The sequence below is a fragment of the Dysidea avara genome, chromosome 13, assembly GCF_963678975.1.
Source record: "Dysidea avara chromosome 13, odDysAvar1.4, whole genome shotgun sequence".
Classification (NCBI taxonomy): domain Eukaryota; kingdom Metazoa; phylum Porifera; class Demospongiae; order Dictyoceratida; family Dysideidae; genus Dysidea; species Dysidea avara.
The window spans coordinates 5338029-5352609 of NC_089284.1; the positions used below are offsets into that span (position 1 = coordinate 5338029).

A 14581-nucleotide genomic window follows, 5' to 3' on the forward strand; every position below is an offset into this window, starting at 1 on the left:
TGTGATAATTATGTTTAACAAAATAAAAGGAAGTAAAGTCTGAGTATGGATTACACAAGTAAAAATTAATGAAACAAGGGAGGTTGTTTACACCTGCAGATATATTATTCACTTATGGCTATGACATTAATTAACAAACAATATGACCGAAGAAGGAATTAAATGTTCACTATAGTAGCTATAACTAGACCTCCTTACTTTTATTTCTATGATCTTTACTTAAAATTTCTAGCTATACTGAATTATTTTATTAAAGTCAGAAACTCTTGAAAACCTTCCCATAATGAAACACACGCCATAGCTATACTTCATCCAGTTTTGCTTCATTACCCGGCTCTCTTAAATAACCCTTCAAATAATTATACTGTCTGTATACATATGAACCTCCATCTTTCTATATGCATGAACTCTATGTATCAATGAAATTTCACCTGGAAAGCTTCTACATCACAATTACAACTGGTATTTAAGGGTCTGTTAGATACGGTTAGGTTCTTGTGTTTTAAAAGGTTGTTATTGAGGATCACTGTTCTCTATTATATTTATACCATATTGGGTTTATGAAATTAATTGCACCTGTGAATTATTATAACTGGATCAAGTTGGTAGAACTTGATCCAGTCCACAGTCACAGAGTTCATATTCAACTTCACCATTTACACTCTAGTCAACAGAGAGTTTCCATGAATATCTTTTGAATGTCCTATTAGAGTGGTTGACTGTTTTATTAGAATATTTAAATTATCTTCTCACAAATGTGATTTCAACTGTTCCTGTTGATTCTTAAATGGGCCTTTGTTCTTTCTGTCTTCATTTCCTTTGTTTAAGATGCAATTACACAGGTAGCTCCCTACTGACTAGCTTAGCTGCGTACTTTAGTCTTACATTGGTAAAATTTATGATGTGGTGTGCTTTAGACTTCCAAGTACCCCGCTAAATACACTTGGACCATGATCAACTAATGAGTGTAGCTATTGGATTAATTTTTCAAAGATTAAGTTTGCCATTTACTTCAGCCATAGAGATGCATGATATGCTGGAGCAGGCCAAAGAGTTGGGAGTCAACTTTGGCAATGAAAATTAACCGAAGTATATATGAGTAAAACAGCAGACATGGTCTGGGAGACATACCCCTAGAAAAACTTGGAAGGTGGGGTTGAGTTTATGTAGATCTTTATTTGGAGGCATAAACAAGCCCAAAATTCCTTCAGAGTAACCTCCTTCCAACAAGTTTCTAAAAAAAATTTTTTAAATTTACTGAATTTTCTACAAAAATGTCATTAAGTGATATATGCCTTGAGATAGTGTCTAGCTAGCAATGACTGCATCAAAGGGAAGAATGGTGCCAGATGCAGTCATGAAACACTAGCTAATAACCAGAAAAACTAGTGTCGTAAATCCTTTTTGCTTCATGCAGGTCTTGACAAGGCCCATTTTATATATGTTACTTTCATTTATGGACTATGTTTTACTTCCAGTAGCTATATATCTTTATTTGTTTTTTCAAAAGGAATTCCAAATCCAAAGCATATAGCTACACCATCCAGAAGGAGACCAGCCACATAACTCTCTGTACCAACTGCTCATGCCCTCATAAGAAGGAATGCCCAACTGCTACAAAACCTTAAGTTTTGTTCAACCTATATCTTCAAATATGCATCTCCATGCAATATGGACACCTTGCTATAGCAGGTACAACACACTGCAGCATGACATGCAATGAGCAACTACTCTTGCCACCACTACGCTTAACATATTTAATTAGCTTTCACTTGAATGATGCATCTAACTAAATAATAATCTCATTGTTGTCCCATCCTTATCACTAACTCCAGTGTCATCATCCACTCCCAGCATTTTAGAACACCATTTGTCAAAATTAACACTTATCTCTATATAGCATATAGCTCTTTCTGACCTGCAACAATTAGAGCATGAACAATCTCCAGAAAAGATTGTCAACCAGCCATCCTTGTATTATTATTTATTGTCATTTAGTGACTACTGTATATCTGTGCATCATATCCTATGCAGAGCATCCATATGCAGTAATAAACAAATAAATCCATCGTTCCACTGTGTATTTTCATTGCTACATTACCTCCCCAACTCTTTTGCCTGCTTGGCCTACCATCTGGCTCTGTAACATGTCTAAAGTAATATTCCAGGAGAATTACACAAGAACTACAAGCAATACATGATCTGAAGTGCATCACCTAGATGTATTACAAATGAGTTTTCAAGCTAGCGGTTACAACAAATGAGTAAAATGGTGACACAAATCAATTGAAAGTATACATACCTTCAGCACTTGTGCTGTAAAGCCTTCTAAAAATTAAATACATCTGTTATTGTTATTCTACTTTGACTGAGCTAAACATAATATTATACAGGCTGAAATTGGTACATGGATATGTGTCATGCGAATTATGTCATACATGTTGCAGCAGTTTTATATATAGTGCATACTAGTGGATTGGAATAATACTGGCAGTGATCAAGTCCCCACCTGATGCTTACATGATCATAGCCAGACTGACTGTTAGGGATTTTAAGTTTTATCCAGGCTTTGGAAGGCTGCACTCTTTTTTCACAGCTTGGCAGTTTTTTTTGTTGTGTGAATATAACAAGGCCACAGACTAAAAATGGATTAAATATGTGCTTCACAACAGCTTTATGGGTGCAGATATACACATTTTAAGTAATTTGTCTCATATGGGTGTGGTATGTACTTGCTCTTTTTGCTGGAATACATGCACACACACACACACATACATACATATATATATATATATATACGAATTGACACTGGATTTTGCCACCACTTTAAGTATGTCTGTGACTCTGTTTAACTATATAGAGGGAAGAATATACTGTGTACATGTATATTGAGACTCATTGAGACTTATTCCTTAGGATTGTCTACATGCGTAATTTGTCTTGAAGACTAGATTATTGTGAACTATAGCGGATTTCTATACCTTTTAAGTATTTTACATGTATTTTACATGTATTTTACATGTATTTTACACGGTGTGAATTTCAGTGGAGGCAAATATATAAGCTAAGGAATCAGTTTCTCACCAATAGCACCAAACAACATGTGATTTTATGTATTTTAAGTATTTTATGGTAGTTGTAAAGTATAAACTGTACAACCTTTCGCTTCTCTTTCATATTTGTTATTATGTAATGCAGTTAGTCAGCATATACAAGCAGAATTACAATCAGTAAACTATTCAGTAACTGCAGAACCGTAAGTCACAGATATCTGGTATAATAAAGTTTTTCACCAACTATTACTGGCACACACATAACTAGTTCTGCATACCCTTGCATTTGTTTTCAACTTCTTGCAATTGGCAAAGGCCAGATCCCACAAATTATCGATACAGCTAGCCATAATTTTATAATACAATAGAATTTAGTCATGGCTGTAATACCATCAAATCAGAATTTGCAATTGCAGTATCTTTTCTCTAAAATAAATTATGCAGAAAGCTTAAATACCATCAGAAATTGTTTCGTGGCAACCCTAGCAACCCTGAACTTCACACTTTAAAATTAATAATTTTGCAATCCTAAATATTTTGCATAAGAAACTTTTGTATTAGGAATTCAAAGTCAGCATGCAACAGATATGGACACTATTCTGGAGGCTTTTGGAGGCATTCACTTAAGAAAAATTTCAAGGTTTTTGATTAATTTCACAGAATATGGCTGTTCTATTAGAGTAGTTGACTGCTCATTAGAGTAGTTGACTGCTCTATTAGAGTATCTTTGCTACATCTATTGTTGTGAGGATGTAAAGGCAAAGCCTGGGTATCTGCATAAAATGTGTGTATTTTGGTCTAACAAAACAAGGGGAGAGAAATTTCTCCTCTATTTCCACTGCACCTACTAATTATTGTGCACTGCAATCATCTATTTGAAATAACTGTTGAGTATGCTAGTGAACAATTCACTATTCTGTTTTTTATTCTGTGAATGCTATCCTGTGAGAATATTATGAAAAAGGGCACAGAGGTCTGTGATGGAGGTCACTTGCTCTTGTAGTTTGTATAGGTTATGGACAGATATAAAGAATGGAGAAATTCTTGATGAAGTTTCTGTCTAGTGAGGCACCATGCATGATACAAGAATGTTAATTCTTTTCATATGACATTCCACAACACACACAAGTAAAAGCCTATTCTTTACCATGACACTGTGTATGACACTGTTGTGCAGGAGGTGACACACACCAAGTACCTAGGTCTTACTATTGACTCAAAGCTATCCTGGTCTAAACACATTAGACAATAACTAACAAAGCTAACAGTATCAAAGGGTTTTTACAACGTAACCTTCATAGCTGCCCGATTTCGGTCAAAGTGAGTTGTTACAAGTCACTTATTAAACCAATCCTAGAATCCACCTATGTAGTCTGGGACCCTTATACACAAAAGGACATCTTAGCTATTGAATCAGTTCAAAGATGGTGTGCAAGGTTTGTGTATTCTTCATATGCAAAGTGTCACAAATATGTTGCAAAATTTGAATTGGCCACCTCTGGCTCACTGCAGAAACCAGCTGAAAACGATCGTAATGTTTAAGATCATGCACCAATTAACAGATATACCGACTCATACCATACTCATACCAGCTCCATCTAACTACTGTTTATGAGGTCACCTATTGAGGCTGTTACAGCAAAACACAAGAGTAAACTCATATCTTAACTCATTCTTTCCATCAAGTTTAAAGATCTGGAACAATTTACCCAACGACCTCATCATCTGTTCAAGTTTAGACCAATTTAAAGCAAGGCTAGCTGAACATCAATTAATCACACAATTAATTTTGTTGATTCATTATCTGTGTTTGTACATACTCTTTGTAAGAGGTTTTGCACATTAAACAATAATAATAATAATTATTACACATGCAGTTATGAGCATGTACTGAATGAGTTTGTGGCAATTTTTTTTTATTACTGTGAAACTGGATGTGTTTGTGCATAATGCTGTGTGGTCTGTTTGTGCATGTGCGCGTGTGTGTGTGTGTGTGTGTGTGTGTGTGTGTGTGTGTGTGTGTGTGTGTGTGTGTGTGTGTGTGTGTGTGTGTGTGTGTGTGTGTGTGTGTGTGTGTGCGTATGGGTACATTGTACTGATCATGAGTGTGTGCACATGCAGTTATGTGATCAAATGTGCATGCTGTGCATGTACGTGTGCATGTACGTGTGCATGTCTCTATAGCATGCAAGTCACATGCATGATGCGGTCACATGCACTGGCTTATGTAATGTAATTAGCTAACACAACAGTATATGCAGTGATTATGATTGTATTAGTGATTTATAAATACCCATGCATACACACTTCCAAGAACTTTGGCTATTATCATTTACATTGTAAATATCTTTTGTGGCCATAGCAAATATACATAACAGGAACTTCTATGGTCTGGGACAGAGTAAAAAGAATTTTGGTCTATATAATTTGTCACTATATTTGTGTTTTCTGTAATTCCATAATTTAATAGTAATACACCTGACCATTTACAGTGTTTCATTGAGCCCACCAATGTCACATGGCTTCAAATACCACATGCAGTTGTGTACCCCACATGTTGCCTGCCTGTGACCACATTAAGAAATGTGGTCACATTAATCTACCTAATGTTATATCCCATGTATAAAATCAACAACATTCTGAGGTAACTATACACATTTGACAATAATGTATTTACCAATAATAAAGTTAGAATAATGTAACAACTGGGGAGAATTATTGTATAAAAATAATATTGTCTGTACAATAGGGTTGTGACATACATAATTATAAGGGAATAATTGTGTACTGAGTCTAAATTAAAATAAAAACTGTCAGTGAAGCAAGAGGAATCATTGAAGGGGAGCTCCACGTGCAGCAATTGAAGATGACCATGTTATTATTTGCAGTAATACTCAGTTTCATAATAGGTATTGACCACTTTGCACTCAAGTCTACAGCACCACACAAACTCGCACTTTTCAGTTTCTTTTTTCACCTGCCTCTGTACTACTGGACCCCCACAGCACAAGACGTTACAATTTGATGGACCATCTCTGTCTGGCCAACACTGCCGACCAGATGAACCATAAATTCCATTTGGCAAGTTACGTTGACAAAAGTTAGGAGAGAATTCACAATACGCAAGGGTGGATTGACCTGGCAGCGATGGTGCTTGTTGGGCTACATCATATTTTGCCAGCAGTTTCTCTCCAATCTCCTCCATATCTGGTACTTTCTTAAAACAAGTCTGGACAGTACAGCTCCCTGATAGTCCATGGCAAACACAATCAATCCCAGTGTTATCCTGCACCACCTAACACATGTACACACACAGAGATCATTTATAGCTAAGGGCTTTAAATATAGCTATGTTGCAACCTCACTTTTCTTCCAAGTTTGTTATTGTGTTTAGCAACTAGTCCAACACAGCCAGTGGTACCACAATAAGCGAAATTCTTAGCAATTTCATTGCCATAAGCGCAGTTATCCCCACACCCTGATATGATAGTGGTTTTGTCATCCGGCGGCGGTTTTTCGGCAGAAAAATCACAAGAACACGATTGCAAGTCCTGCTCTTTGCATTTCCTTGCAACCTCTCTAGATATCCCAGCGCTGATGATGGCATTAAGGAAGCCTGTTTCGCGAGTTCCTACACAGGAGAGAAACAACAGAAACACTCAAATTTACTGAACCATCAGCTAATTAGCATAGCTACCTCGTTCGATAAACTTTCCGAGGTAAGCGGGCCCAGTTTCGAAAATACTGCAATTCCAAGGCCTGTTCTTAAATAGTTTCTGACACTCATTGAGAGCTCGCAGTACCCCAATGGCGATAGTTGACAACAGCTTAGGGTCTTTCTGACACATCTTGATCTGATTGCTATTCAAGATGCTACCAAACAAGGTAGGATCGACACTGATCGGCGATGGCACTTCTTCTGAATCAAATACTTGGTTCCCATGGGCCACGATAGACCTGCAAGAAAGCAAACCATGCAGTCAAGTGTTAGCAACCAAGCTTATAGTCCGGACAGCCCGGCACTTACCACCAGTCCGAACATAGACTGGAATTCTGATCAGATGAAACTGACAATGTTTGCACTGTTAGCAGAGCTAGCAGTAAGACAGTAGTAAAGCCAACCATTGCATGCAATCCTTGTTTTGCTGATGTACAATGCCAGCAAAATGAGGAAGCTGCAAGCTTTTAAGGGCCTGTGCACGTGATTGTGACGTAACAGCACTCTATGGACACGTGACCATTAAATTACTGCACAACCACAGGTCACAGACGGTGATTTGTCACTGAATAAACTACTGCAGGGGCAGTTTTAGGGGGGGGTTTGGGGTTCCCAGAAACCCCTAGTATTTCACAGATCACCAACAGAGGGAGATTCTATTGCCTCACATTTATTATACACTTACAGTCATGCTGAACATATATGTGTCACAGTTAAATTTAAGGTATAGATGTTATGCTTGAATGATAACTTTACCACCAATTTGAATTCAAAGTTTGAGTCTAGAGCAGCCGGTACTTATATAGCCTCATATAGATTTTTTTTTTAAATAGTTGTTTTGTGGTATTGTGGGTATAGTAATTAGTAACTTTTTTTATTAATCAACAAATGTAAATCACTCAAACAACAACAGCGGATAGACAAGCTTGAGCAAAACACCACTGTACATCATACAACTCACAACAGCTTGACAATAACTCCGAGTCAGTCCAAAATATACAATGGTGTCAGCATACACATGCGCATTACACTACTAGTTTTCAGGGTAAATGGCTTCTCCATTACAAATGTGCAGTAAAATATTTTGTTTGGCCATCTGAAAATATCCAGCCATGTTATTTCTACTACTACTACTGCCTGCAGTTCAGTATGAGTATAACACATTAGTAGTAGCTTGAAGGTTGTTCAGAAATTCACCATTATTGGTATCTAGAATTTCCAGAGTTGGTAGCTATTTAAGTAGCAGTATCATCAACTCTGAAACTATACTGGCAATAGCTGAGATCAGATATTAGTGTGACAGTTATTAATCCCATATAGCTACTCTTTGAACTATAGCTATAGCCGGCATAGCCAATTTGACCACATGCAGTGTATAGCTATGATGTTATGAGACATGTCACTGTCAAAAGTTTTGCTGCAGATGTCAAAAATGGATTACACCATGACAATTGACACTGAACTCATGATTTAACCAGAGAAAATACTGTTGCAGGCAATCTGCAGCATACAGCACAGGGGTGGATCTAGAAATTTTCAGAGGGGGTTTCAGGTTCTCTGGAATTGCGACTTCAGCCTAGCTGCAAGTTGAATACCAAAAAAAAAAAAAAAAAAGGTCACTACGTGGTTTTGAACACTGTGAAGGTGATTTCAAAGGCAAAGTATGAAGTTTTGCCAGTACAAAAAGCCATGCTATAATACAGTATGTATAACTTTTTGTAATTTTTCGTAGGGGTGCACACTATTTCAGAGGAAGCACCAAATGCAATTCAACATTTTCACAAATCTGACTGTATACTGGAGCTATTACTATATTGAACCTATACTATAGGTTCAGTATAGAGGTTGAACGTGCAGTCCAGATATAGTTATAGACTTATAAAGCTCTTAGCTAAGGCTCAGCTTACAGAAATTACAGCAATGATATCATAGTACTGTAAAAATTCCTATTCAAGTTGTTGCTTTCACTGCTGCATGCATTTGAACAGCATATAGCTATAGCAATATGCTCCCCTATGTGCATCTGTCATCAAACAGCATATCCTACATGACATTCATATTACCATATAGTCATGTGCTTAGCTTTATTGAATCTATCCATCATGTATTATGTACTGAAGTCAACAATGTCAGTATCTCTGTGATCACTATACATATCTGGCTATATAAAAAATTCTGATTGTATATATACCTTGCTATATAACTTAGAATTGCATGGCTATGTATACATGCATGTATGTACTCATGGCTAATACACATTGAGAATATTGCAACAGCATGTCACTGTCATGCCAGCACAATGGTATAGGCATATTATATGTACATAATTATAGCTAAGCAGCTCATGCATAGACAGCCCTTGTCATTCTGATTTCAGTCACCTGCTACAACCTCAAGTGTACTCATTGATTAAGTGCCCATCACTTTTGACTGATGAGTGTTAACTGCGGAGAAGTAGCATATGTTTGAAGACTGAACGACATGCACCATATACCACTATATAGCAAGCGTATCATATATGGTGACATAAATTCTATTCGTATAAATTCATATTGTGCAATTTATACTTCATATATACACATATACACATGCATGTAGTTGATCTGCCTCAACTAGCAGCAAACACAAAGTAGCATCTAAAGACGGTCCATATTTTGCAGGCTTGTAGGACAGTGAAATCTCAAGTTTTCCAATTACAAAATTCAGTGCCTCTGTGGTCCAAAATGCCTTGTTTTGTAAAGTGGGTTTGCGGCCACACTAATGCAGGATAATTACTATGTAACACCACTTTAAATTTGACATCTTTACCAACAGAACACAATGCATTGGTACCAATGAATGATTATAGAAGTCTCACATTGCAAGCTTTGATAGCATTACAAACCTACTCCAGGTTTAGAAGCTACAAGGTAAATGAAATATCCCACATGATCGATCATGTAACCACAAAGAATTGGCAATAGTCTATTAAGAAATGTACCTGAAAAAACAGTTCAGTAACAAGTGTAAGGCATGTGTTTTAGCAGACCAATTAATGCTGCATGTGTCATTTGAGACACATTTCCAGCCCTTGCGTTTTCCCATTGATTACCACACATATTGATACTGTACAAAATTCGTCATGTATAACTTTTCAGACACATTTTAAAAATGTACAAACAAATAATGAGTCTACAAAAAATTCTTACAAAAAAATTGCTTTAATAGAGTTGATACTATTTACAATATATACATAATATTAGGCATTGTTCATAAAGTATGTAGCAATATTATAGAATTTTAAAAAGTTGTCGTTGAAGCAGAGGAATCATTAAGGGAAAGCTCAACATGCAGGATTGAAGGTGACAATGTCCATCACTTGCAGTAATACTCGGTGACATAATAGGTACGAGCTACTCTGCACTTGATCTCGCAGCACCACACAAACTCACACACTTCCTCCTCCTTTTTCACTTGCTTCTGTATTACCGGACCCCCACAGCACAAGACAGCACAACTTGATGGACCCGCAGCACTGTTTTGCCAACACTGCCTACCAGATGAGCCATAGATACCATATGTCACGTTACGTTGGCAAAAGTTTGGTGAAAATTCACAGTATGCCAGTTCAGAAGAATTTAACGGTGGTGCACTGGGTTCAGCAGGTTTCAGAATGTTACTGGTGCCTTTCTCAACACGTTTTGCTATATCATATTGTAATAACAGTTGCTTTCCAATCTCTTCAATGTCTGGTACTTTCTTAAAACAGGTCTTGACAGAACAACTCCCTGACAGTCCATGGCACACACATGACTCACTAATACTTTCATCAACTATCTATACAAAGGTACCAGAACACATCATAACAGCTGCATGGTGTCTAACACAATGAGGTGGGTTTGTAAAAACAATGTATAAGGCTTCTTAAATTACTGACAGGAAAGCCATAATATACTTACCATCCTTCCGATTTTATTATTGTGCAATGCTGCTAGTCCAGTGCAGGTATCATCAGCTATTCCTGTATCAGTGAACTTTGTGGCAACTTGATTGCCATATTTACGGTTGTCTCCACACCCTGATATGATAGTGATGCCATTATTGTTGCTTGGTAGCACAGAAAAATCACAAGCACACGAATCCAAAGTTTGCTCCTTGCATTGTCTTGCCACCTCTCTAGCTATTCCAGCACTGATGATGGCATTGAGGAAGGCTGTTTCGCGCGTTCCTGTGGATGCAGATATAAGTATTGACTATAGCTATAGTCAGCTACGTACGTATACCTCGTTCAACAAATCTTCCAAGGTATGGACCAGAGTCGAACACGCTACAATTCCAAGGCCTGTTCTTAAACTGTTTTTGGCACTCATTGAGAGCTCGTAGTACCCCGATGGCGGTAGTTGACAATAGCTTGGCATCACTCCGGCACAAATTTATCTGGGTGTCACTCAAGATTCCACTGAACAAGGCGGGATCAGCACAGTTTTGACGGATGGGCGATGTCACGTCTACCGGATCAAATAATTCGTTCGTTTTGGTGACAAGAGACCTGTAGAATAGCATAGTCAACATGATGTCATTGACACCTCTGGGCCACTTACCACCAGGTATAGCCGGAGGGAATTTGTACTACTATCACCGTTAGTAGTAGGAAAGAAGGGTAGCCGGTCTTGAACATATCACACAATAAATTTTCACACTTGCTGGTATAACAAAATGATTTACCACAGTAGCTCTTACCGTCTTATACACAGGCGGACAATACTGCACGTGCACAATGACGTCACGGCAATAATCTATAGGTTGTAGACATGCATACATAGAAATCCCAGTGGAGTATCTGTTTGTGGGCAGAGGCTTGTGGGGGATTCAACTGCATGGGTTCTGGGATTTTTTTCTGCAAGTATCAGTTTGTTTTGCTTTCTCACGGCTCCCTATGATAATAGCTTTTTTAATGGTGTTCAGGTTGCAAAGCTTGCGTTAACTATATGCATGGAGTTCAAAGTTGTCATGCTTCATCATGTATTTCATTTTCATTTTTAAAAATATATACAAGCAACACAACATAATAGAAAATTCAGTACAAATAGAACAAAAAAATATAAATCGCCAGGGCATGGACAATATTTACAATATTTACATACGTACAAAAAAGGGGAAGTAGTCAAGTATCTATAATTGTACTAATAAATTATAGTATAGATAAAAACTGTCAGTGAAGCAAGAGGAGTCATTGAGGGGAGCTTCACATGCAGCAATTGCAGACAATGTCCATCACTTGCAGTAATACTCTGTTTCATTATATCTACGGATCACAGTGCACTTGATTTCGCAGCACCACACAAACTTGCAATCAGTTTCTTCCTTCTCTACTTGCCTTGATTCTACTGGACCCCCACAGCACAACACACTGCAACTTGAAGGACCGTTTCTGTCTGGCCAACACTGCCTCCCAGACGAGCCATAGATTCCATTTGTCAAGTTACGCTTGCAAAAGTTTGGAGAAAATTCACAATACCCTAGCTCAGTAGAGCCTAACTGTGGTGAATTAGGATCAGCTGGAATCAGATTGTTGTTAGGGCCACTTTTAACACGTTTGGCAATGTCATACTTCTCAGATAGCTTCTTTCCAATATCCTCCATATCTGGTACTTTCTTGAAGCAGGTTTGGACAGAACAACTTCCTGATAGTCCATGACAAACACATTCAATCTTTGCATCATTCATTACCAACTACACAACAGATCAAAACACAGTATAACAGCTAAATACTAGTTTGAATATGTGCATGTGCACAGATGCACGTGGGTTGCATGCTGCTTTAAATGCATGACAGTGAGCTAGCTACAATCTCACCTCTCTTCCAACTTTGTTATTTTGTGATGCAATTAGTCCAGTACAGGAATCAGCAGCTTGTCCACAGTTAGTGAACTCCTCCGCAACTTTTTTGCCATAATCACAGTTGTCTCCGCATCCAGATATGATGGTGGTTGTTTCGTCCACATTTTTCGGTCTTTCATCGGTGAAGTCGCAAGCACATAATTCTAAGTTCTGCTCTTTGCATTTTCTTGCAACCTCTCTGGCTATCCCCGCGCTGATAAGTGCATTAAGGAAGGCTGTTTCGCGCGTTCCTGCAAGTAAATAAGCCACTATCAAGGCATGCACGTTTAATATTAGCTATATAGCCATAGCCGTGATCTCCTTATATGAACGCACCTTGTTCAGTAAATTTTCCGAGGTAAGGACCGGAGTCAAAAACACTGCAATTCCAGGGTCTGTCCTTAAACAGTTTTTGGCACACATTGAGAGATCGCAGCATTCCAATGGCGATAGTGGACAATAGCTTGGTGTCTCGCTTGCACATGTTGATCTGGTTGCCGCATAAGATGCCACTGAACAAATTTGGGTTGGTACAGCTTTGACTAACAGGCGATGTCACATCACTCGGGTTTATCACCGCCGCTTGGGTCACAAGAGACCTGCAGTAAGACACATACCATAGTTAACGTGCCACATGCAAACAGCTTTAGCTATACTGACCACCAATCCTGGCAGAAACCGGAAGGCAGCTGCACTGCAAGCAGAGCTAGCAGTAACATAGTAGCAGTGCCAATCTTAATCATTGCCGCGTTGCTTCTCACTTGAATTGCTAGATCGTTTTCACAAGGAACAAATTTGAAAGCAGGCACTCGGCCTTGTGCTTTTATACAAGTAACATCGCGTAATGTGACGCAATACTTTTCACATCTGGAATAATTTCATTATAATAAATCCGTTGTTATGCAATGACAGTAACAAATGCATGTATGCAGTTATGCAATCAATGAATATAGCTTATTAATTTTGAACACCTTATAATAATAGGCTGTATTATGAATGCACATTTTACTTTTTACAAAACTTTTCACGTGTATGATTTTCTCTCTCCACATCCACATTCAATGAAATAATACAAACTGCAACAACATTTAGAGCAAAAATGTGAAGCACAAAGCACTACTGCATATCATTTACAGTTGTATATCCCCTCTGGACAAAGTATAAAGCTTGGTTATAGCACTACACATGTTGTTAATTGTAACCAATGAGGCTATTATTTGTTCACTTTGATATAGTTAATTTGATATTATTAGCACAGCTAATAGTTATATATCATTAGCACTTGTGGGTCTTACTATCAGAGTACACAGTGTACCAGGTTTAAAGAGTATTATGCAATATGTTGTGAATCATAACAAATAATATTATCCTATTGACGTGTTCAGTTGTATGTCATATAACGTGGAGTTGAGCTGAACTTGGCGTAAGCCTTGATCACTTTCTGAATAGCATCCAGAAAATCCTTTTCAGTTGCTACCTGCAGAGGCATAAGAATAACAGTATACACCTACACCAAGAACTACCACTATTAACTCTTTCCTACACACTTAGAAGTAAAAACACAGGCCCTCCCTTGTGGTATCACATACTATATAACCTCTAGCTTACATAAACAGCTATTACTAATAAAAACACTTGAACAACCCACACTTTACTAAACACAAATTGGCCATCCACATTTTTTCCAAACATGGTGTACACCTTACGTACACTCACAGAACATTTTACAGTGTAGTGTTTAGTGTTGTCATTAGCTTTGGGACTATAAACATGGCATATAACCAAAAACATACACTCCATACTTGGAGCAATGATTTAACAATCACAAGACACACATTTAAAGGTATACTATACATGCCATGTCCTAATATAATGGAATCTCATGCAGTTATATATGGATATTGCATGCAGGATGTAGCAAGGAGAAAAAATAATGATGCAAGAAGTCTGC

General features: G+C 37.7%; 3 protein-coding genes across 3 annotated transcripts in view; all 3 read right to left on the reverse strand.

Moving 5' to 3' along the window:
• Positions 1 to 5725: 5725 nt before the first annotated feature.
• On the reverse strand, positions 5726 to 7207 carry LOC136243391 (protein Wnt-1-like). The gene is made up of 4 exons (XM_066034905.1): positions 7081 to 7207; positions 6751 to 7010; positions 6419 to 6684; positions 5726 to 6348 (listed from the first exon to the last, which is right to left on the reverse strand). The coding sequence occupies exons 1-4, from the start codon at positions 7176 to 7178 to the stop codon at positions 5932 to 5934; spliced, it is 1041 nt and encodes a 346-aa protein (XP_065890977.1). The 5' UTR covers positions 7179 to 7207; the 3' UTR covers positions 5726 to 5931.
• Positions 7208 to 9874: 2667 nt separating this feature from the next.
• LOC136243428 (uncharacterized) lies at positions 9875 to 13804 on the reverse strand. Its single transcript, XM_066034935.1, has 8 exons — positions 13291 to 13804; positions 12967 to 13229; positions 12607 to 12881; positions 12027 to 12483; positions 11352 to 11493; positions 11034 to 11299; positions 10710 to 10978; positions 9875 to 10587 (listed from the first exon to the last, which is right to left on the reverse strand). Exons 1-8 carry the CDS (start codon positions 13371 to 13373, stop codon positions 10126 to 10128), a joined length of 2217 nt encoding a protein of 738 aa, XP_065891007.1. The 5' UTR covers positions 13374 to 13804; the 3' UTR covers positions 9875 to 10125.
• A 140-nt stretch (positions 13805 to 13944) lies between these two features.
• LOC136243387 (26S proteasome regulatory subunit 7) overlaps positions 13945 to 14581 on the reverse strand; it is a 40680-nt gene continuing 40043 nt past the window's right edge. Inside the window, exon 14 of the mRNA XM_066034902.1 lies at positions 13945 to 14107. Coding sequence (XP_065890974.1) covers positions 14012 to 14107 — 96 coding nt within the window. The 3' untranslated portion in view covers positions 13945 to 14011. The remainder of the gene's footprint in view (positions 14108 to 14581) is intronic.